General features: G+C 48.4%; 1 protein-coding gene across 1 annotated transcript in view; it reads right to left on the minus strand.

Moving 5' to 3' along the window:
- Window positions 1-1,418: 1,418 nt before the first annotated feature.
- The window catches only part of CPNE6 (copine 6), a 32,508-nt gene continuing 10,696 nt past the window's right edge, over window positions 1,419-23,230 (minus strand). Inside the window, exons 3-17 of the mRNA XM_082197724.1 lie at window positions 22,518-22,706; window positions 20,653-20,727; window positions 17,381-17,455; window positions 16,152-16,235; window positions 13,097-13,186; window positions 11,877-11,975; window positions 10,009-10,095; window positions 8,345-8,404; window positions 6,564-6,697; window positions 6,434-6,488; window positions 6,273-6,324; window positions 5,148-5,281; window positions 4,174-4,407; window positions 3,253-3,410; window positions 1,419-1,737 (exon numbers count right to left, since the gene is read on the minus strand). Of these exons, the coding sequence (XP_082053850.1) occupies window positions 3,288-3,410; window positions 4,174-4,407; window positions 5,148-5,281; window positions 6,273-6,324; window positions 6,434-6,488; window positions 6,564-6,697; window positions 8,345-8,404; window positions 10,009-10,095; window positions 11,877-11,975; window positions 13,097-13,186; window positions 16,152-16,235; window positions 17,381-17,455; window positions 20,653-20,727; window positions 22,518-22,706 (1,491 nt within the window). The 3' untranslated portion in view covers window positions 1,419-1,737; window positions 3,253-3,287. The remainder of the gene's footprint in view (window positions 1,738-3,252; window positions 3,411-4,173; window positions 4,408-5,147; window positions 5,282-6,272; window positions 6,325-6,433; window positions 6,489-6,563; window positions 6,698-8,344; window positions 8,405-10,008; window positions 10,096-11,876; window positions 11,976-13,096; window positions 13,187-16,151; window positions 16,236-17,380; window positions 17,456-20,652; window positions 20,728-22,517; window positions 22,707-23,230) is intronic.

The raw sequence follows: 23,230 nt of genomic DNA on the forward strand, positions 1-23,230 counted from the left end.
GTTCTGCAGCCAACCTCCTCCATTTATCAGCATTGCGTGACTGCGAGCTCCAAGAGCCGCATATGCAGTTGGGCGCGCTGCATAAATAAGTAAAGGCAAGTGTTTTCCGGGCCCCTCACTTTGCAGAGAATTGCTGCTTATCAAGGGAGAAGCAACTTAGCAAAGGAGGTTGCAGGCATCCACTCCTCGCCCCATTTCTGGATTTTTATGCAAGCGAACTTAGCATCTTCTAATGCACGCTCCATCGTGGCTCTCGGGGGAGGAAATATGAAAAAGCAGGCATAAATTCTTTATGGCATACAGGAAACCGAGGCTCCGAAAGACACAGTGCTGGCCCAATGTTTACTTTCTTGCCATAGGCCTCAGCTCACCCCGGGCGAAGCGCTCCCTGTTGAATTTCTGTCTGCTTCGCAGCTGTTCAAAGCCAGAGGGCAATTTCAGCAGCCGGGGCTCCAGCCTGACCCGTAAGCTGCTGTGTCCTTTGACGGGCCACGGGGAACAGATTGGCCGTGCTTCCTTGTTTAGTGGTCTGGCTAAGGCACTCTGTGCATGCTTAGAGGCACCCTTCACAAATTTCCTGGCTGAGTCTGGCCAGGATCAGCAGTTTATAAAACGAGACGTGGTGCAAGAGAGAGTGAGAAAAGAGTTTTCCTCCTGTGTCCTGCAGCACAAGAATCTAATTAATTAATGCTAAGACATTGTTTCTACCACTTAGTAGATTTCCCCTATTTACAACCCCTGATGGTGCCTATAGGGTGCTCTCTCTCCCTCCCAGCCCCCCATCTCCCGTCTGGGTCCCGATCCCAATATGGTTTGCTTAGCACATATCCTCTGAGATCACTGCCTGCCTCCGGAACAAAGGCATGCGCTCCTGCCAAATGCCAGGAAATGGGATTGCCAGCATTCGCTGGCCAATATCAATAATCTCTCCACTAAATTAAATTTCACTCTGTTTTCGTTTTATGTTGCATGCATTATTTTGCAGAATCAGGGACCCTCGAGGGTCATCTAATGTTTGAAGTTTAATTCTGTTTCTAGTGTTCTGTTGAGAGCCGCCTGGAGTGGCTGGGGAAACCCAAGCCAGATGGGCGGGCGTATAAATATTATTATTATTATTATTATTATTATTATTAGCTGAACCTGTCACAAGGCAGGAATCACGGCTAAGGAATCCCTGACCTGTTTAAAGATCTCCACTGAAGGAGAGCTGCTGGCTGTAATTGCCTTTGAGTTAACTTTTTGCAAGAAGGAAAGAAAGCCGACGAATGATTCCAATCAATAAAAAAAATATGAACGTTCACCGCTGCGAAAACAGGCGCCGACCGTCTCCCGTTTTTCTAGACTTTCGCGAGAGATTAGAGGAGGAGAGAAGAAGGAGGGGGAAAGAAGAGAGCCCAGTTTTTTGGGGGGAGACAAGCTGTGTTCAAGAGAGCTGGTTTATTAAAGGAGATGGGAGTCACAGTCGCAGGCTTATCGGGGTGAGGATCTGTGAGGGGGCGGGAGGAAGATGGGGAACAGCTGGGAACGTCTGGATGGAATGCTGTTCCCGCTGCCGTCCTGAGTCGTGGGTGGAGGCCCAAGGCCAGAGGCGAAGTGCGCTCTCTCTCTCTCTCTCATTCTCTTTCTTTCTTTCTCATTCTCTCTCTTCCCCACCAGAAGAGGCAGAGGGGAGGGTGGGAGGGCGCCTACAGGACCAAGGGCTGGAAGACAAAGGTGTGGGGAAAGAGAAACAGGCACCTGTGCAGAGAAAGAGGGGAGGAGAAGAAAGGAGAGAATCTGTGAGCCCAGGTGAGCGCATGTCTGCGCGCATGTCTCAAAAAAGGGGCCTCACGTTATAGCCACCCCTTCCAGGGGGCAGGTCCAGGTTTCAGGGAGTCTTCAGCTGGAGGGGACATACAGTAGGCCCCCCCTTTCCATGGGTGCCCTCCTGCCTGCGGACACCATTTTGTACCCCCTCCCCAGCGCTTCGTTCTGAGGCATTGTGGGAAAATACGCTGCCCTGCTTCCACCAGCGGCCATGATTGTCGCAGGACGGCACGTTGCTTGCATCAGAGGCATCATGTATGCAAGTAGAAACAGGGGATGACGAAACAGCCCACCCATCTCTAGAACTCGCCTCCCGTCTGGCGTTCCAGTCGTCCGCCAACTGATAGCGGTCCCCAATTCAAAGGCAGCCATCTTGGGACGTACCTGCCATTTTGCCACTGCCAAAGACCCTCTGGTTTTGATTGATCCAGTTTATCTCCCACCCTTCTTTGAAGGAGAGACGGTGTGGCACAACGGATCGAGTAATGGGTTCAAATCTCCACTCAGCCACAATCATAGCTGTCAACGTTTTCCCCTTTTTAAGGGAAATTCCCTTATTCTGAATAGGATTCCTCACAAGAAAAGGGAAAAGTTGACAGCTATGGCCACAACGCTCACTGGGTGTGGCCTTGGGCCACGCACCGTCTCTTTAGCCTGACCTACCTCACAGAGTTGTTGTGGGATGAAATGGGGAGGAGGAAAACCATGAGCATGACCTCGAGATCCTTGGAAGAGATCGTAAAGGTAAAGGTAAAGGGACCCCTGACCATTAGGTCCAGTCGTGGCCATCTCTGGGGTTGCTCATCTCGCTTTATTGGCCAAGGGAGCCGGCGTCCAGCTTCCAGGTCATGTGGCCAGCAGGACTAAGCCGCTTCTGGCGAACCAGAGCAGCGCATTGAAACGCCGTTTACCTTCCCGCCGGAGTGGTACCTATTTATCTACTTGCACATTGACATGCTTTCAAACTGCTAGGTGGGCAGGAGCAGGGACCGAGCAACAGGAGCTCACCCTGTCGCGGGGATTCGAACCACCGACCTTCTGATCAACAAACCCTAGGCTCTGTGGTTTAACCCACAGCGCCACCCACATCCCTTATAATATAAATGTAAATGTAATATAAATGTAATAAATAAAATAAATGAGCTCATGTAGTTACTGTCTCATTCTCCACTCACTACAACCCTGCGAGGTAGCATTCCTGCCTATAGGGTGGGATTTGAACCCAGGACACACCCACACACACCCAGCTTGTTGAAATTCAAGCGTTTGAGCCCATTTTGTCATTTCACCGAATCTCATCTCTCAGCCCATCTGTGGATCAAAGCTTCCATTGTCTCCTTCCTCCTGTCAACACCCTCCCACTCTCCTGTCAATCTCCATCTTTCCCATGTCTCCGTTATCTCCATCTGCTTCCTGCCCCCGCACAACCCCTTTCGGGAAACTCACATTAAGGTGCTGGACAGACCAGGTGCGCGTGGGTCTCACTGGGGCAGAGGGGAAGAGGACCTCTGTGTTGCCGGGGCAATGCCTTTGCTGCCATAGTATTCCACCACCTGTTTGGGGACTTCGGCCAGAACACACTTGGCCAGAGCGTTGGGTGGAGCCTAGACAAGGGAAAAATATATATTTAAAAATGCAGTCAAACCAACAATCTGTGCCTTGCTAGATAGGGCACACAACGGGCTGAAGCTCACAGAGTTTTCCTGCAAGTTTGCTACAGAGAACTCTGCGAGAGACACTCCCACTGGGCCCTGGCAGGCAGGTAAAGGTAAGGGACCCTGACTGTTAGGTCCAGTGGTGGCCAACTCTGGGGTTGCGGCGCTCATCTCGCTTTACTGGCCGAGGGAGCCAATACAGCTTCCGGGTCACGTGGCCAGCATGACTAAGCCACTTCTGGCGAACCAGAGCAGCACACGGAAACGCCGTTTACCTTCCCGCCAGAGCGGTACCTATTTATCTACTTTGCACTTTGACGTGCTTTCAAACTGCTAGGTTGGCAGGAGCAGGGACCGAGCAACAGGAGCTCACCCTGTCGCAGGGATTCAAACTACCGACCTTCTGATCAGCAAGCCCTAGGCTCTGTGGTTTAACCCACAGCGCCACCCGCTGTGAAATGGATAAGAAGTGGTTAAAACGGTGGATCATCAGAGGTGCTGATGGAAGTCTAAAAAGATTGTATAAGTGATAAGTTTTGTGGTACATTTTATAATTTATATGTTAAAATTAATAAAAAATATTATATAAAAAAAGCTATCTAGGTTGGTGGCTGTCACTGCCTCTTGTGGCAGCGAGTTCCATAGTCTAACCACACAAAGAAGGACCTCCTTTTATATCTGCGCCCTGAAGTCTCCTGGGAGGCTCCCTCACCTTCTTGAATTCACGGAGCGGCACAAACTGGACGATGTCGCGGACGGCCCGGCCCTCGTCGGACTCCAGCATCCCGCGGTCCCCATTGAGCTCTCGCATGTCGGAGAAGTCGGCGTTGCCAATGCCCACGATGATGATGGAGAGGGGGAGGCGGGAGGCCCGGACTACGGCGTCACACGCCTCAGGCATGTCGCTCACCACGCCGTCTGTCAGAATCAGCAGCACACGGTACTTCTGCGGAGAGAGGCGACGGGGTTGGACCCAGGCCCAAACTCAGCCAGAGCCTCCCCTGGGCTCCTTCCCTCTGCTCCAAATACAGTGGTACCTCAGGTTAAGAACTTAATTCGCTCCGGAGGTCCGTTCTTAACCTGAGAGTGTTCTTAACCTGAGGTACCACTTTAGCTAACGGGGCCTTCCGCTGCCACCATACCACCGCTGCGCCATTTCTGTTCTCATCCTGAAGCAAAGTTCTTAACTCGAGGTACTATTTCTGGGTTAGCAGAATATGTAACCTGAAGCGTCTGTAACCTGAAGCGTGAGGTACCACTGTAAAGGTAAAGGTAAAGGACTCCTGGACGGTTAAGTCCAGTCAAAGGTGTCTATGGGGTTGTGGTGCTCATCTCGCTTTCAGGCTGAGGGAGCCGGCATTTGTCCACAGACAGCTTTCCAGGTCATGTGACCAGCATGACTAAACCGCCTCTGGCACAATGGGACACCGTGATGGAAACCAGAGCGCACGGAAACGCCGTTTACCTTCCTGCCTCAGAGGTACCTATTTATCTACTTGCACTGGTGTGCTTTCAAACTGCTAGGTTGGCAGGAGCTGGGACAGAGCAACAGGAGCTCACCCCGTCACAGGGATTCGAACTGCCGAACTTCTGATTGGCAAGCCCAAGAGGCTCAGTGGTTTAGACCACAGCGCCGCCCGCATCCAAATATTCCTGCCCCAATGCCCCCGGCGCATCTTCACGTACCGTTGGCAGCCCTGTTTTCTCCTCCTCAGCTGCAGGAGCCGCCACCTTGTTGATGATGGGGGCGACGTTGGTTGGTCCATAGAGCTGGATCTGGGGCAGGCAGCGTTTGTAGGCCTCAATCACGCCGGCGATCCCTGTGGGGGAGGAATGGACAGGAAATGAAGGAGCTCAGGTGACAGAAATGCTTCTATGCTTCGAATGTGAGAACAGCCTGCTGGGTCAAGTCAATGCCCACCTAGTCCAGAATCCTGTTCTCAAACAGTGGTACCTGGGCGTTGAGTACTTAATTCATTCTGGAGGTCCGTACTTAACCTGAAACTGTTCTTAACCTGGAGCACCACTTTAGCTAATGGGGCCTCCTGCTGCTGCCAGAGCACGATTTCTGTTCTTATCCTGAAGCAAAGTTCTTAACCTGAAGCAATATTTCAGGGTTAGCGGAGTGTGTAAGCTGAAGCGCATGTCACCTGAGGTACCACTGTAGTGGCCAAACAGTGTTCAAAATTAACCAGGCACCAGGCGCATTATGCGTTTGGCGCAGGTCCCAGGCCCTCCAAGTGCCCCTATTTTCCAAGGACAGTCTGAATTTACAGAAGCCGTCCTGGTTTCTGATCTGATCCCGGAACGTCCCGCTTTTCATTATGACGTCCCTATTTTCACTGGAGAAAATTATAGGCAGTTATCTGACCCCCAAGCCAAGGAGATATGTAACTATACAACCTTTAGAAGACATCTGAAGGCAGCTCTGTAGAGGGAAATTTCTTTTAATGTTTAATTATGTTTTTTATATACGTTGGAAGCCGCCCACAGTGGCTGGGGCAACCATGTCAGATCATGGGTGGGCGTCGGGTTGGAAAAGGATGGCCTATCCTCGCCCAAGTCTTTGCAACAGAGGCTCTGTACACATGCTATGTTTAAAAGACTCCCCACAAAGGACCTGGGAACATCCCTGTTTTATTTCTTAAGGCCTCTAGAGCTTTCTTCCTCTCCAGTGTCAATCCATTCCTTCCCACACCCCGATCCCTCAAAAGCCCCAGGTTTTCAATCTCAACCTCTGCCCTAATATATCCCCCTGTTGAGAAAGGCTATAGATCATCCGCCTTTCCTAAACGCATCTGAGCTTCGTACTTTCACATTCCGGGTTGTCCGGCTCAAAGTTGATGGCGAAATCGTGAGACACCTAGGAAAAGACAAAGAAGGAGAAAAAGGTCAACAAGCAAGAACAGAAGAAGATGAATGACTCACCGCCAGCCTCGTCTAATCTGATCCCAGAATCCCCCGGGGTTTACCTCAAAGTCTGGAGGAATCCGTGCGCCGAAGCCAAACGCCGGGAACTGCTTGTCGCTGGAAGAGAAAAATCTGGGTCACTGAGGAACGAGCGGCACGCCTTCCTGCCCGCGTGCAGAGCGCAAACGGTACCTGTCATAGTCCTGGCAGATCTCGCCCACGGAGGACAAGGTTTTCAGGTATTCGTTGGGCTCCTTGGGGTTGATGAAGTGCAGGGAGTGTTCGCTGCGCGGGTCTCCGTTGGAGGCTGTGAAGTCGATGGCCACCTGGGCGAGCGAGAAAGCAGAGCGGGGGCACCGGGGTTACGGTGTCCTCTTGACAAAATCTGGGGTCGCACCCCCGTTTTGCCAACGAGCTCGCCGGGGGAGGCTTGAGACGGCCGCTCCTTAACCTGCGCTTCCCCTCACGTTACTTGATCAGAGAACAGCGCCCCAAAATCAGGAGAAGTACAAAGAGAAGTGCAACATTGTCGATTTGTGCAGCTCGGCTGCCGTGCAAACGGACGCACAGACCCTGCGCTTTGGTGAACATTGTGCACCAAGATACACACAATGCACACTCATTGAACGTAACTTGTGAAGGAACGCGCCTTACACCAAGGTAAGGACACCCTGAGGTGACCATGGGAGAGGTTTCTCTCCAGCTAACTATCTGTCAGGTCTTCAGGTACCCAAATACAGACGGTCTTTTACTCTCGCCAGATTCAACGTTCTCCCTTCTGCCTTACTTCAGGGCAGATTTGAGGGTAAACCATACACAGCATGGGTCTGCCCTTGTGGCTCGTTGGAAGTTGAAACTGCTTCACACATACTATTACGTTGTCGTCTTTATGAGGATATACGTTTGACTTTTATTACACCTGTTTTGCAAAAGTCCAGGAAGGAATCGGAACACCATAGTTTAAAACTACTGCTAGAGGACAAGAATCCCAAGACTACATTAAATGTAGCCAAATTCTGTGCGTCTGCAGTTAATCGCAGGAAGCAAGTGGTATCCCATAATGACCAAACCCCTAAATGTTAATTATAGGGGGGCACGCTAATAATTAATTTTAATTTTTTATATTTAAATCCTTGTTATATTCAAATTGTCCTCTGTATTTCTGATTTATTTTTTTTATGATCTGTGATATTGTGTGTGTTGATGCTGGTCTGTGACCGTATTAATAAATTCATTCATTCATTCACCCTGAGGTGTCCTCCCCCTCTTGGCCCTCCTGAGGTCTTCTGCCCATCTTAATCTCTTTTTCTTTTCTTTTTTTTTAACACTATAAACACATTTATATACATGTGTTTATAGTGTTAAAAAGAAAAGACAGCATCTTAAAAAGCAGAGACATCCCCTTGCCAACAAAGGTCCGTGTAGTTACAGCCATGGTTTTCCCAGTAGTGACGTATGGAAGTGAGAGCTGGACCATAAAGAAGGCTGATCGCCGAAGAATGGATGCTTTTGAATTCTGGTGCTGGAGGAGACTCTTGAGAGTCCCATGGACTGCAAGAAGATCAAACCTCTCCATTCTGAAGGAAATCAGCCCTGAGTGTTCACAGGAAGGACAGATCCTGAAGCTGAGGCTCCAAGACTTTGGCCACCTCATGAGAAGAGAAGAAGACTCCCTGGAAAAGACCCTGATGTTGGGAAAGATGGAGGGCACAAGGAGAAGGGGACGACAGAGGACGAGATGGTGGGACAGTGTTCTCGAAGCTACAAATATGAATCTGACCAAACTGCGGGAGGCAATGGAAGACAGGAGGGCCTGGCGTGCTCTGGTCCAGGGGGTCACAAAGAGTCGGACACGACTAAACAACAACAACAATATACATGTTTTCCACAATGCAAACTAAAAAAAAGAAAAGAAATGAGAATACTTTTCATAAACAATAATATTACCGAAGTCATAATTCTCTTTTTCTTACCGTGAAGGAAATTTGTAAACCACCCATGATGTAATCCAGGAAGGTGTGAACTTTCTCCATCTGCAAAGGGAAAAGGGGGAAAGAAATACTGTCAGCCATTTTCAAATTCCCCCAGCCTCATTTCTGGTGGCTCCCCACTCACACCCCTGAGGTTTGGTCAGTCTTCCCTAGGGACTCAGTATGGCAGATCCTGCCTTGTGGAACTCCCAGCCAGTAGAAGTTTTGCAGGAACTGTCCTTGCCTTCTTTCAGGCGTCTTCTGAAAAATATATTCTTTAGATGGGAGTGATGGAGCCCCAAAGGTCCAGCTCCCTTGCCCTGCCGGATGAAGCAATTCCCGGTTCTGCATTGAGGCTCCAGCAGCCGCCCACCCAAACAATAATCAGCAACTTGACTCATCTGTTCCTGAAAACAGAACCAACTTTAGGAAAAGGGCAGGGTTTGCAATTGCTGAGGTTCTCAAAAGCATCACCAAAGGCTTTAATCGTTTTGCACTAATTAAGCGCTTCCCAGCTTAAGAACTTCAAAGGCAATTGCCTGGTTTGGGGGGGGGGTTGTTTTCGAATGCTCAATATTCCCTAGACCACATCTTCTGCGTGCAAAAATTGGTTGAGTGGAGTTGACCAAGGGTGGGTCTGACGGTCAAGAACAGGGGTCAGCAAACTTTTTCAGCAGGGAGCCAGTCCACTGTCCCTCAGACCTTGGGGGGGGGCTGGACTATATTTTTTTGGGGGGAATGAACAAATTCCTATGCCCCACAAATAACCCAGAGATGCATTTTAAATAAAAACACACATTTTACTCATGTAAAAACACACTGATTCCCGGACTGTCCGTGGCCAGACTGAGAAGGTGATTGGGCCGGATCCAGCCCCCAGGCCTTAGTTTGCCTACCCATGGTCAAGAAGGTGGTTTCTACGTTAAATTGTGTTATTAGTGTTATTGTGGTTTTTGTTGTATGTGTTTTTTGTGGTGCCTGTTTGTATTGAAAAAATGATTAAATATTTTTTTTTTTTTAAAAAACGGTAGTTTCTACATGTCTTGTAGAGGAAAGTGAGAGGCAGATGGCAGCCGCCCACCTGGAAAGGGAGCCCATCTAGGAGAAGGAAAACTCTGAACCAAAACCTCCACTGTCTTGCGGGATATCTATGGATGAAAGGGCTAAGGAGTTAACCCTACTCAGATCCGGAATGGAGTCCCTAAGGGGGTTGGATGGCGCCTTGTATGCCTCCTTCCGGCAACTCCTGCAGCCAGTGGCGTAGCGTGGGGGGTGCAGGGGGGCTGGCCGCACCGGGCGCAACATCTGGGGGTTAGGGGCGCAAATCCACGGGTTAGGGGCGCAAATCCATGGGTTAGGGGGCGCAAATTACTTGCCTTGCCCCGGGTGCTGACAACCCACGCTACCCCACTGCCTGCAGCCAAGCTGGTACCAAACATCTTGCTCCGCTTTCTTTTGGACCACATCAGCCAGGCTGCAGCCTGGGACTTCCAGACACACTGACCAGGATTGCACCCCAAGGAGGTCACTTTGGTGTTGCAACACAGCAGCTTGACTTCACCCCCAGAGGCGCACTCCATTGTCTCTCGGGACAGACAGACGCCAACAACAGTTCCCTAGATTGTCTGTGCGGCACGATCATGACGACCTCCGGACTGCCGACTTACCTTGCACTGAGCGAGGACAATATACCCGGAGTTCTTGTAATGCTTTTTCTTTTCTTGATATTTATGGTTAATACATTCCCATTTCACCTGCCGGGAGAGAAGGAGACAGGGTTATCTGAGCATCGCGTGACATCTGAAGGCAGGCCTCTTTAATAATAATAATAATAATAATAATAATAATAATAATAATAATATCTTTATTGTCATTGCGCCCTTCGGGGACAACGAAATTACTTGACTGCTCCATAAAAACACTAATTAAACAATACAGTATAATACAGCAAGGGAGATTAGATGACTTTCAAAGTCTGGGCTTCCCATTCAGGGCCAGATCGCTCTGGAGAAGAAGCTGTTCTTAAGACGGCTCGTTCTTGTCTTCTTCGTCCTGTATCTCCGTCCCGACGGCAAGAGCTCGAAGAGACAGTGACCAGGATGCGATGGATCTTTAGGGAAGCTTTTAATGTTTAACAGACTACTGTATTTTAATACTTTGTTGGAAGCAGCCCAGAGTGGCCGGGGAAACCCAGCCAGATGGGTGGGGTATAAATAATAAATTATTATTATTAATTATTATTATTATTATTACACAAGACCACCAGAGTCAAAGGAGAGCTTTGCTGGATCCGTCCAGGGGCTCACAGAGGCCACTGCTCTGCTCCTCGAGCTGGCGAAGCAGGCAGAATATAATAATAATAATAACAACAACAATAATTTTTTTTTTATACCCCGCCCATCTGGCTGAGTCTCCCCAGCCACTCTGGGCGGCTCCCAATCAAATGTAGAATAATGTAGAATAATGCATGAATCCTGCCCACAGCCGTTCCCGGGTGGGCTCGAACCTTCGAACCTAACAGCCAGACGCATTGACCCATTGTGCCAAAGGAGGGAACAGAGGCTTCCTGCGAACTCCCAAACCGGACACCTAGGCCAGAGCGGGGAAACTTCTCTGCCCAAGAACGGCAGAGGCGCTTGCCATAGGGGGCGGGGCCAGGGGCAGAGGGGGCGGGGCCAGAATGAAAGGGGCAGAGCAACCGGTGCGACTCTGGCCTTTGCACAGTAATATCCAAGCTATGCCGATCAGAAGGTCGGCAGTTCGAATCCCCACGACGGGGTGAGCTCCCGTTGCTCAGTCCCTGCTCCTGCCAACCTAGCGCTTCGAAAGCACGTCAAAGTGCAAGTAGATAAATAGGTACCACTCCAGCGGGAAGGTAAACGGCGTTTCCGTGTGCTGCTCTGGTTCGCAAGAAGCGGCTTAGTCATGCTGGCCACATGACCGGGAAGCTGTACGCCGGCTCCCTCGGCCAGTATAGCGAGATGAGCGCCACAACCTCAGAGTCGTCCGCGACTGGACCTAATGGTCAGCGGTCCCTTTACCTTTACATTTTATCCCAGCTATATAGAAGGCAGGTGTTTGGGCACATACGGTACGTGCCAACCAGTCTCTTTCCTCCGAACCACAGTTTTGATCAACCTCTGTTGCGTCCCTTTGCATCATTCCCTCCCCCCAAAAATGCACCCTTTCCAGGATTATTGGGGGCAAGAAGAAAAGGACTGGGAAGATTCCTGCAGTCAAAGATTCCTGGGTTCTGGCATTCGCCAGTACAAGTGTTAGACTACAAGGCTCAAACCCAGAGTTGGCTGACCTTCTTGGGAGGGGGACCCATTCAGCCACAGCTCACCTGCCGCATATCAGCAGTGGGCGTGCCCCAAAGTGGGCGTGGCCTCCCTCTCACACAGGACACGCCCCTCCCATAACTAAGGGGCCGTCACTGAATTCCGTTTTTACGCAAGGCCTGCCTGTCCTCGTTCTTCTCCGCTTTCCTCGCTGCCCCACACCCCTGGGCATCCCGGCTGGCCATTCAAACTACCTCATCCCCTGAGGCAGCCTGAAGCATCTCCTGGAAAGTGGTGCTGAACTCGCCGATGTAGTCATGCTTTCCGCTGGAGTCGTGGTCATAGATGATGCACTAGGAGGAGAGGAGGAGAAAGCAGGTGAGAGGATGAGAATAGGAACCAGGCACCCTGGGGATACCTGCTCCTGGGGTTTGTCTGCCCCCACCAATTTTTTTTTTAAATGCAACAAACAAGTTCAAGTCCCATCAGTATTGTGGGAAATCCCAATGTGAGACCCAGAATGATTGAAATTGTCTGTTCTAATTGCCTGTGGCTTCTAATCCCAGAAGAAAAGGTTTCCGCAATACAGTTGTAGCTCGGGTTACAGACGCTTCAGGTTACAGACTCTGCTAACCCAGAAATAGTACCTCAGGTTAAGAACGTTGCTTCAGGATGAGAACAGAAATCGTGTGGCGGCAGCGGGAGGCCCCATTAGCTAAAGTGGTGCTTCAGGTTAAGAACAGTTTCAGGTTAAGAACGGACCTCCGGAACGAATTAAGTTCTTAACCCGAGGTACCACTGTACTGACAGAATGCGAACATGTTAATTTAATTTCAATTTTAATTGAATGCTCTTTGTTCAGCCAAGCTTATGCAAACGTTCCTAAGCATATGGACTTAAGTGCAATGGGTTCTAATCCCCTGGGGAAGTGTGAAGAAGAAGAAGAAGAAGAAGAAGAAGAAGAAGAAGAAGAAGAAGAAGAATTTTATTTATACCTGTCCCAACACCTGAAATCATGAATGCAACACACAGAAACATGCACACAGAGAAAGTCCAGCCATTATTTATTATTATTATTATAACAACTTATTATTATTTACTAAATTTATATGCTTCACTTCGTCGAAATATCCCAGGGTAGTATACAACGCCATGCCTCCTTATAGCCTAGGCTTGCCATAAATCAGGAAAACTCCTGACAAGTCCTGGTTTTCGGGCATAAAACTGGCATCAAGGAGGAATTGGCAAAATGTCAGGGAAAACCCGAATGCCATGGTTTCCCCCAAAAAGCTCAACGGGTGTCAGGAATTTTACTTTTTGAAATATGCCACCCCTATTACATCCCTATATATATGTAATAAAAATAAAAATAACATTAGTTTTACCCTGGGTGCCTGGGTCCCAATGTGCCCCTGTTTCCCCATAGGTTCTTAACCCCCCTGCCCTAACCCCCGCCCCCACCCCTTTGACTCACCCGGATGCTTTTCCCCGGATCGCAGCTGCACAGGGACTGCAGGGAGACACGGAAAGGTTGCCATCGGGGGCTTAGGTTGTTCTTCACCACCTGGTGCATGATGGGAAGGGAAATGCACAAAAATCAAGTAGACCCACAAACGGAAACCAAAGATGTTCCCGCCCTCCTGTCACCCACATTGCACAACTTCCTCTCCCCAAAATGGATCTCTACTCTCCTGTCCAGGCCAGCATAAATCGACGGGGACTTTTTGGTGGCTGCACCGAAATTCCAGGATACCCTTCACAGAGAGTTCTGTCGAGCTAGCCTTGCCAGGATGTTTTGGTTTGGACCTTGAGTCTCTTATCTTACATGAAGCAGCTGTTTAAGCACTGTATCTGCTGCCTTCTCATCTTGCTGAGTGATTGTCACGAACGTTTTGAGCGTACCAAATTGCTTCTAGTCCTTATTATTGTACACCGTATCTGCAAAACTGGCACTGTTACGAGCCCCCAAAATACCGTATTTATTTACTCAAATGTAATGCACACCTTTTTTGGGGCCAAATTGCAATGCATAAATTAAGGTGTACATTAGATTCGATGCCACATTTGCGTTCGCCAGCAAATCCTTTTTTGGTTTCAAGGTTCTGAAAATTGAGACGTGCATTAGATGCAATGGCGCCTTAGACTCGAGTAAATAAGGTACTTGTTCTGCAGTTGCAAGAAATCAACCTTTGCGTGTGCTGGAACGAGCACCATGGAACTCACTGCTTATTGATATCAAGCAGGGGCCTTCACTGTATTTTTTAGAAACATTTTTGCCTAGGCAAGCCTAACCAGACACATAGATGTTAAGTTTCAATCCCTTTTGGTTGTTCATTTATTTTGTATACTGCCCTTCACCCGCAGATCTCAGGGCTGTTTGCAGCATTAAAAAAAAAGAAAAAACACCGTTTGCTGCTCATTTTAAATTATCTCTCTATGTGCTGTTAACTGTTTTTGATCGAAACCTTTAATATTTCTTGTAAACTGCTTAAGAGGTTTGTGTACAATCAAGAGGCACTTGGATTTTGTTAAGTAAAAGAAAATAAATACTTGGGTGAAAATCCTTGTGGGGAAACCGTGGAACAAACTGAGATAATATACCATATTTTCCGCTCTATAAGACGCACCAGACCACAAGACGCGCCTAGTTTTTGGAGGAGGAAAACAAGAAAAAAATATTCTGAATCTCAGAAGCCAGAAAAGCAAGAGGGATCGCTGCGCAGTGAAAGCAGCGATCCCTCTTGCTGTTCTGGCTTCTGTGATAGCTGCGCAGCCTGCATTCGCTCCATAAGACGCACACACATTTCCCCTTACTTTTTTAGGAGGGGAAAAGTGAGTCTTATAGAGCAAAAAATACGGTAAACCAGCACCACCAGTAACAACAACCTTAGCCGTGTTGCTGCTGCTGCTATTGTTTTGCAAATGTTTGCCAACTTACTTAAGAAGGCTGCTATCAGTCAGAGTAAACTACACTGAACTAGATCATAGAATCATAGAATCATAGAGTTGGAAGAGACCACAAGGGCCATCGAGTCCAACCCCCTGCCAAGCAGGAAACGATGGACGAAAAGGGTCTGGTTTAGGGTGGGGCAACTTCCTATGTCCCTAATCTTATATATTCCTATACTTAAAAGGGGAAGGAGGCAAAACTATGTGTGGATCAGCTCAGTGGCTGTGTCTCCACGGCAGATTGGATGGGAACATAAATTCTGATTCAGAGGTTGTCTGGCAGCTGCCGTCTTTGGCAAAGATTCTGTTTATGCCAACGCAACTGGTTAATATGGATTCATTAGCCTTCAATGGTTTGACCACCCAAACATCCAAACATCTTTTCCCGCTGCCTGAAAGCATCTCCTCCTCATGGTCCTATCACAGACACCCTGCCTTCAAGTCATCCTTCTCCACCTCCCTCCCTCAGCAATCTTCACGGAGCTCTGGCCCAATGGTTGCCAGTGGCTTGAATTAATTAATTTTATAATGAATGATTTTAGAGTGTTGTTTGTGCTGTACTTTTGTACTGTTTTATTGTTGTCAGCCGCCCTAAGCCCGGCTTCGGCTGGGGAGAGCGGGATATAAATAAAAATTATTATTATTATTATTATTATTATTATTATTATTATTACAACGTGCAATTTCATCTTCCCAGCCCATGGATGAATCGGAAGATGATGGTTGCAGTATTATAGAGTTGACATACATCCAGATATTTTTGGATTGTCCAGGATTCAAGTGGTGGAATTGGGGGGGGGGGTGTTGGTTCAAAAATATCGGATTTTTTGCCAACAGAACCAGGAAGTGCCTTTTGGGGAGTTATTAAAAAAAAGAAGCTCAGCAACTTCTTTGTGTTCAGATTTCTACTTCTTGAAATACACACACACACACATACACATGGTAAAGGTAAAGGTAAAGGTAAAGGACCCCTGGACGGTTAAGTCCAGTCAAAGGCGACTATGGGTTTGTAGCGCTCATCTCACTTTCAGGCCAAGGGAGCCGGCGTTCGTCCACAGACAGTTTTCCGGGTCATGTAGCCAGCAGGACTAAACCGCTACTGGCGCACAGAGGACCTTGACGAGTGCCGGAGCGCATGGAAACGCCGTTTACCTTCCCGCCGGAGTGGTACCTATTTATCTACTTGCACTTTGACGTTCTTTCGAACTGCTAGGTTGGCAGGAGCAGGGACACAGCAACCTGAGCTCACCCTGTCATGGGGATTCGAACTGCCGGCCTTCAGATCGGCAAGCCCAAGAGGTTCAGTGGCTTAGACTATAGCGCCACCCGCGTCCCTATATAAACACACACACACACACACCCCGTGCCTTTTCCCCTGACAGGAACTCAAGGCAGCTTAAAGATAAAACAAGAACAGCTAAAGATATGGGGGGGGGGTTAAAAAATGATTAAGCATTAATAGAATTAAAACTGCATATACAGCACAGAACCAGCCCCCTCATTAAAAGCAGCCAGTTCCTGAAACTCCCCCTTAGTCCTCTGCCGCTAAGCACGCCATGCAGCCCATAATAATAGCTCACCTCTGTCCTCCAGACCAGGTGTTCTTTCTCGCTGCTGTTGACCTTATAGATCTCCAGGAAAGGATCGGATTTGCTGAAGAAATCCTACAAGGATCAGGGAGAGGGTTCAGTCGTCTGAATGCTATGGGGCAGGGCAGAGCTGAGGTTCGGCTAGGGATGGGGGGCTTAATCAGTTAATTTCAGTTTCTATCAGCTTCTCATTTTCCCAGTCTTACATTCATTTCTCCAGATTTCCACGTCAGCTTTCTTTTTTTGAAGTCTTTATTTAAAAAAATTTTTTGAAAGTACAAACGAAAAATGAAACGAAGGAAAGCGGATATAGAGGCTGAGTCATTAACATAACCATCTTAAGACAGCTCAGTAACGAGGCATACTGATAATCTTAACTATTTCTTTCTCCTTTATGTTTTCTTTACAGTGTTTCAAGAATTAGCTCAAAAGATCCATGGTCTAGCATACATCAAGGGCGGCAGGCAATATCCTTTATGCTTATTCAAATCAGTAAACACATCAATTCAGTTTGTGATTTTTTAAAAAGTGTCCTCGTGAACATTCATCAGGATTTTAGTGTGACTTTATGCAAATATACCTAACAGACGACCGAATCTCCCCCTCTCTCCACTTCCACATCTAGAAATGTATGATTGATGAGATAATCCTGTTTATTGGACCAACCCCAAAAATCTCAAAAATGTTGCCAGTTTTCGGGTTCCACAGAACTCTGCTCTGTGTGATCTGCCTTATAGCTCCAGTCAGCCATTTTAGCTCAGCGGTGATTTCAGCTTGTGGAAGCGAGTCAGGGCTGTGTACCTAGCTTAGCATGCCATCCTTGTCTCAAGTGAAGTCTAGGCGGGTTCCCACGAGGCAAGACACAGTGATAACAGCAAGAACCTTCATTGAACTACATTGCTGGGAAACAGAGGCAAAGCAACTGCCTATATATACATTTCTGAAAACCTGGGCCACTCCCCCTCCCAACGTGATTGGCTGTTTAAACTTCCACACTGCGAATCACAACAATCACAAGTTGAAGGGCCAATGGCAGAGGCCCGAATCCTGTAATGTTCTGCGATTGGACGTCATGTATCCAATCAGAACACGGGAGCTCAGAATCCTTAGTCCAGACTCAAGCTCAGGCAAACACAGACCACTGAATACATTCCTCAAAGCGAAGAAGAGTTCTGTGGAACTCGAAAACCCCCCCTTTTTTTACTTTGCTTTTTACCTACCTTGTCGTCCAGTTCCTGCCCATGAAATTCCAGTTGCACAAACTCGTTGGTTCTGGAGACCTCCTCTGCTTCAATCTGCGGCGATACAAGTCCCAGGTGGATAAACATCTCAAAGCCTTCATTCTGTTTTCCTGAACACAGGCCTTCTGACTACCATAAAAAAACTTGCAGCGTGCCAAATGCCCCCCCCCAAACCCCTGGCACTGGCCCTGTTTCCCCTCCCCATAGACTGTGCTTAAATAGAGGAGAGTCGCCATATACCCGTGTTCAGAACTCAGCGGCTGACCTTTATCTCTCAGCTAACCCACCTTGCAGGGGTGTTGTGAAGGAGGGAAATGAGGGAGGGGGGAGCCATGATCTTCTTGGGGAAAGGTTGGCTATCAGCGTAATGCAAAACAAACAACCACACCATGAGCAGACTAGCTTGGCTCTGGAAATCAGAGCAGGTGATTCCAGAAGCCTTGTGTAAGTAAGCCAAACTGCAGAGGTGGGTGGAAATTGAAGTTATGGCCAGGCAGCCAGGGCAAAAACTCCTTCGGACTTCAAGGCACCAGAGTCACCCAACTCATTTATATTCCTATATTCCATTCCTGCCCATATTGACAAACGACAGCTGAATTAATGTGCACGCCACTTAATGCCAAGACAGGTGAACAGTTTAAAAACCAATCTGACAAGCATTCAACGCCCAGGATTTATTTTATGTTGTGGGGAGGCAGGACACCCCCCCTGTCATTATCCTCTGTCCAGCTCCATCTAGCAGATTTGGAACGAAATGTCTCAACAACAGTTCTTTTAAATCACTTTCTTTTGCTCTCAAGTGCTCTGAAGAATCTGTCAAAATCTTTCTGCAATTTCTACTTTTAGTTGAGTGTTTTTATTTACTTACTTGATCTAGGGGATCAGCTGCCCTCCTGCCCCCTGACTACGCCCACCCCTGACCATTAGGTCCAGCCGTGGCCGAATCTGGGGTTGCAGTGCTCATCTCGCTTTATTGGCCTAGGAAGCCGGCGTACAGCTTCCGGGTCATGTGGCCAGCAGGACTAAGCCGCTTCTGGCGAACCAGAGCAGCGCACAGAAACGCCGTTTACCTTCCCGCCAGAGCGGTACCTATTTATCTACTTGCACTTCGACATGCTTTCAAACAGCTATGTTGGCAGGAGCAGGGACCCAGCAACGGGAGCTCACCCCGTCTCAGGGATTCGAACCACCGACCTTCTGATCAGCAAGTCCTAGGCTCTGTGGTTTAACCCACAGCACCACCTGCGTCCCTCTGACTACGCCTGGGACACCCATAATTAAAATACGCAGTAAAGAAAACCCATCGAAACATTAAAATATAATGTGCAATAGATAAACTGGGGGGATTTGCACCGGTGAAGCTGGTGTCTGAGGGGACCAGATGCGATGCGAATGTTCTGCCTGGCGACTGCAGATGTGCTGGCCAGACCCACAGTAGGAAGCGCAACACTCCTGGTGCGCTGGAACAAGGAAGTTTAGCTCCCTAGGCCTCCTGAGGGGAGAGAAACTGCTGTAGCTAAAGGGCAGAACCTCTGCCGTGAATGCAGAGGGTCCCGGGTTCGAAACCCAACAGCATCGGCAGGCAGGGCTGGGACGGACTCCCGCCAAAAATCCTGCTGTCACGTCTGTGTGTCCAACATTGAGCTAAATGGTCTGGTGGTCTGGTTCAGGATAAAGCAGGTTCCTGCGTTGGCTGGGAACTGCCTAGTTTCTCGACAGGAGGGTGCAGAAAGCTGCAGCGAGGCTCCTCACGGGGTCCCTGCCATGGGAGCATATTAACCCAGTGCTTTTCCAGTTGCACTGGCTCCCGGTGGAGTATCAAGTCAGGTTTAAGGTGCTGGGTTTGACCTTTAAAGCCCTTTGTGGCTTAGGGCCATCGTATTTACGGGACTGCCTCTCCTGGTCTGCCCCGCAGAGGACCTTAAGGTCCATGAATAATCATAGTTTAGAGGTCCCGGGCCCTAAGGAAGTCAGACTATCCTCCACCAGGGCCAGGGCCTTCTCAGTGATGGCTCCGACCTGGCGGAATGCTCTGTCCCATGAGACCAGGGCCCTGCAGGATTTAACTTCCTTTCGCAGGGCCTGAAAGACAGAGCTATTTTGCCTGGCTTTCAATTTGAACTTAGCCTGATCTTTTATTCCCCTTCCCCCCCTGCCCCTTCCCTTTTTATGAAGATTACCCGCTCTGGGATCCCACAGCTAATTCTCCCCTGGTCTCCTCCCTGGCCCAAATAGGACTACCGTATTTTTCGCTCTATAAGATGCACCAGACCACAAGACGCACTTAGTTTTTGGAGGAGGAAAACAAGAAAAAAAATCTGAATCCCAGAAGCCAGAACAGCAAGAGGAATCGCTGTGCAGGGAAAGCAGCAATCCCTCTTGCTGTTCTGGCTTCTGGGATAGCTGCGCAGCCTGCATTCACTCCATAAGACGCACACACATTTCCCCTTACTTTTTGGGAAGGAAAAAGTGCGTCTTATAGAGCAAAAAATAGGGTAATTTAGCCAGCTAGCCCTGGTGATCATCTAATGTTTATTGGATGGATTTCCCCCCTAAATTGATTTTTGAATTCTGAGTTTATTGTTACTTACGTTTTATACTGTATTTTATGCTGCTTTTTGTTGCATCAATTAAGTGTTTTAAATTTGTTGTTAGCCACCCTGAGCCGGGTCTTTTTAAAAAACCAGGCCCTTGGAAAAGCAAGGGCAAGGCATTCATCATTCGGCATTTCCCGAGTGTTCTGGTCCAATCTCCTTCGCAACACCCCTGCAAGCTTGGCCAGTCTGGTAAACAAACGTCACACCTTAAGTGAAGTCCTGCCCCTTTCTGACAGCAAGAGCTGATTGACAGTGGAACGGTCTCTCTCGGGAGGTTGTGGGCTCTGTTGCCTTAGAGGTTTTTAAGCAGGGGTTGGGTGGCCGTCTGCCATTCCTGCGCTCTTGTGATCCCAGCATTGCAACGGATTGGACTAGATGAATCTTGAGATCACTTCGAACTCTACAAACCTGTGATTCTATCATTCTAACCCCAGTGGACTCCAGGTAGCCAATTGCACTCTGTGCACGCTCAGGAGCGCTCTTGCGACCCACAGATTCCGAGGCTGACTTTTAACCACGGAAAAGAGGCTCCCTCCTGGCTCTTCGTCTCCTACCTGTCCTTTGAGTGTCTTCGTCCTTCCTTGTCCCTCAACAGGCTCTCCCATCCTCCTCCTCCCCTCCCCTCCACACCCCTGGACCGACCGATTTGTGTACCGTGATGGTTGAATTCTCCACAATTTCTCCACTTGACAGCTGCAGCTGCTTTGTGACCTTGGTGTGGGAGACAATCTGGGGAGCCGGCAGTTGAGTCACAGGCAGGCAGGCGAGGAAGGAGGGAAGAAGGGCAGAGAATTAACTGTGCTTCAGGGGAAAGAAGAAAGGGACATGTTTATTTGCCAATTTGCTTGTTTAAAATGTATACACCGCTAGGCCAAAGCGGTTTACGACAAAAGATAAAAACCATACAATCAGGAAAGATTCGTAATGCGTTAAAACATCAAAGTTAAAAACAATAAACAAATTAAAATCCACATTGGCTGATGAAGAGAAGGGGGGAAAGAGAGAGGGAAGGAAGGAGGGTAGAAGGAAGGAGAGAAAGAGAAAGCGAGAGAGAGGGGGGGAGGAAGGAAGGAAGGAAGGAGACGAGAAAGGAAAGGAAAGGAGGGAGAATAAAGAATGAAAAGGGAGGTGGAAAGAGTCTTCGTGTCCCAAATTACAGGGGTTTCCAGACTGTTGCTGTTTTCAGGTGAGACACGGATTGTATACCAACAAATTCAGCTTGTAGAATTAATATTGGTTAATATTAATATTAATATCCCACCGTCGGACTTCTTGCAGTAACGAAAGTGATGGGAAATGCATTGGAAACTGTGGGATTAATGAATAGCTGGCATCATCTGACGTTCCTGCAAATATCGTACAAGCAAATCTGGATGAACGCTCAATAAACACGTCCACAAACGAGCCCATGCATATGGCAAGAGAACTTGCCCAGGGTTCAAAACCTAGCATACGATTTAGCTCCCTGGAAATTTCCACTTTCCTTTCTAAAAAGTCATCCAACAAATTTCTAGTCTTCATGAGTGACTAGCCAACTGCACTTCATCCGGGGCCTAAGAGCAATTGTTATTATTGTTATTTATTAAATCTGTACACCGCCCATCATCCGCAGATCTCAGGGCAGTTCATAAAAATACAAGCCACATTCCCAAGAAGAGTTTAAATATGCAGAGAGCTTTCTGGGTTTACTCTAGGAAATTAGCTGGACATTACATTAGCTGCCCGCCCACCCCTCCCCATGTTTAAACTATTTAGAAGGAAGTCAGCAAGATCAAGCTTTAGGCATCATAAATCCAGCAGGAATCCTTTATCCAAAGGCTTGGGGAGACCAGAAGCCTAATAGATCAGATTTTAGTAAGGGAAGTATTGGAAAACTTAAATATTGTTCGGCTAACAGCCGAGGGAGGGAGAGGAGTTTAGTATAAGTAAGTAGAACTAGTAACTGATTATACAGAAAGGGAATTGGGAATTTCAGAACAGGAAATGGATTATCTGTGTTTAGCAAGGAATGGATCGTCTGTGTTTAGCAACCGAAGGAAAAGCGGAAAGCTTTAAACAAAACGGGAAACAAGTCAAACACCTGTTGAAGCCTCTGGTCCAACATATCAAACACTATTTTGATCATTCATTTTAGCTCCAAAATAGTGAAATGAGTAAATTTTACACACGTTTTGAAAACCAGCTCTTTCACTATTGGCGTTCTCAAAACCTCGGGCACGTAGATTGTGCCTCGGCTGCACGAAACTACGCTGCCTATTTAAAAGTGAAACGAGCAAACCACGCCGCGAAACTTGAAAGCCTCGTTATCGCTGCATTTGGTTGCCGGAGCCAGCAAAGCCCACGAGTTTCCCAGGTGCCGCCCTCCCTCCGGCAGATGACATTGCTGCTCCTGCTGTCCTTTCCTCACCCGCCCACAACCCTTTGGAGCAATCCTAATAAATTTACGTTTGGGCCTCTATTTCCCAAAAATACAGCGAGAGAAAGGTTTACCCCCCCACAGGGGGTCAAACCAGCCTTACCTGGCCTAAGGTGCACTCAATGGTGCCCAGAAGGACCCCTGTTTCGGACCCCACGTCTTCGGCGCTCTCTCCATCGGCGTCGAAGACGTCAAATCTCAGGATCTGCATCTCTTCGAAAAAGTAGTCCAGAGCAAATACGTGACCAAAGACAGGGTTTTGGGAGCCACGGAGGACCTCGGAGCGCCCCACCTGGGAGGAGAGGCAGAAAGGGGGAAGGAGGGAGTTTCGGGAGGAGGTTTTGCCGCGGGTTGGACTAGATGAGCTCTGGGGGTGCCCTTCCAACTCTGCCTTTCTATGCTCCTTTGATTCTATGAGGCTGAGCACTAAAGGAAGGTGGTTTCTTATAAAATGGACCTTCAGACCAGGCTCCTGCCAATCCGGGGCCTTTCCAATGTGTCGGACTACAAATCCCATCAGCTTCAGATTGGCAGAGGCTGACATAGGGCTTATCCCCCTCTTTCCTTTTGTCCCGCTGACGCTTCGTGCCCGAGGGTGGGGTTTTGTGCAGGTTTTCGCAGGGGAAGGTCTAGAGCAGGGGTCAGCAAACTTTTTCAGCAGGGGGCCAGTGCACTGTCCCTCAGACCTTGTGGGGGGCCGGACTATGTTTTGGAGGAAAAAAATAATTTCTATGCCCCACAAATAACCCAGAGATGCATTTTCAATAAAAGCAAACACTCTACTCATGTAAAAACACCGGGCAGGCCCCACAGATA

The sequence above is a fragment of the Podarcis vaucheri genome (assembly GCF_965113315.1).
Source record: "Podarcis vaucheri genome assembly, chromosome: 13".
Taxonomy (NCBI): domain Eukaryota; kingdom Metazoa; phylum Chordata; class Lepidosauria; order Squamata; family Lacertidae; genus Podarcis; species Podarcis vaucheri.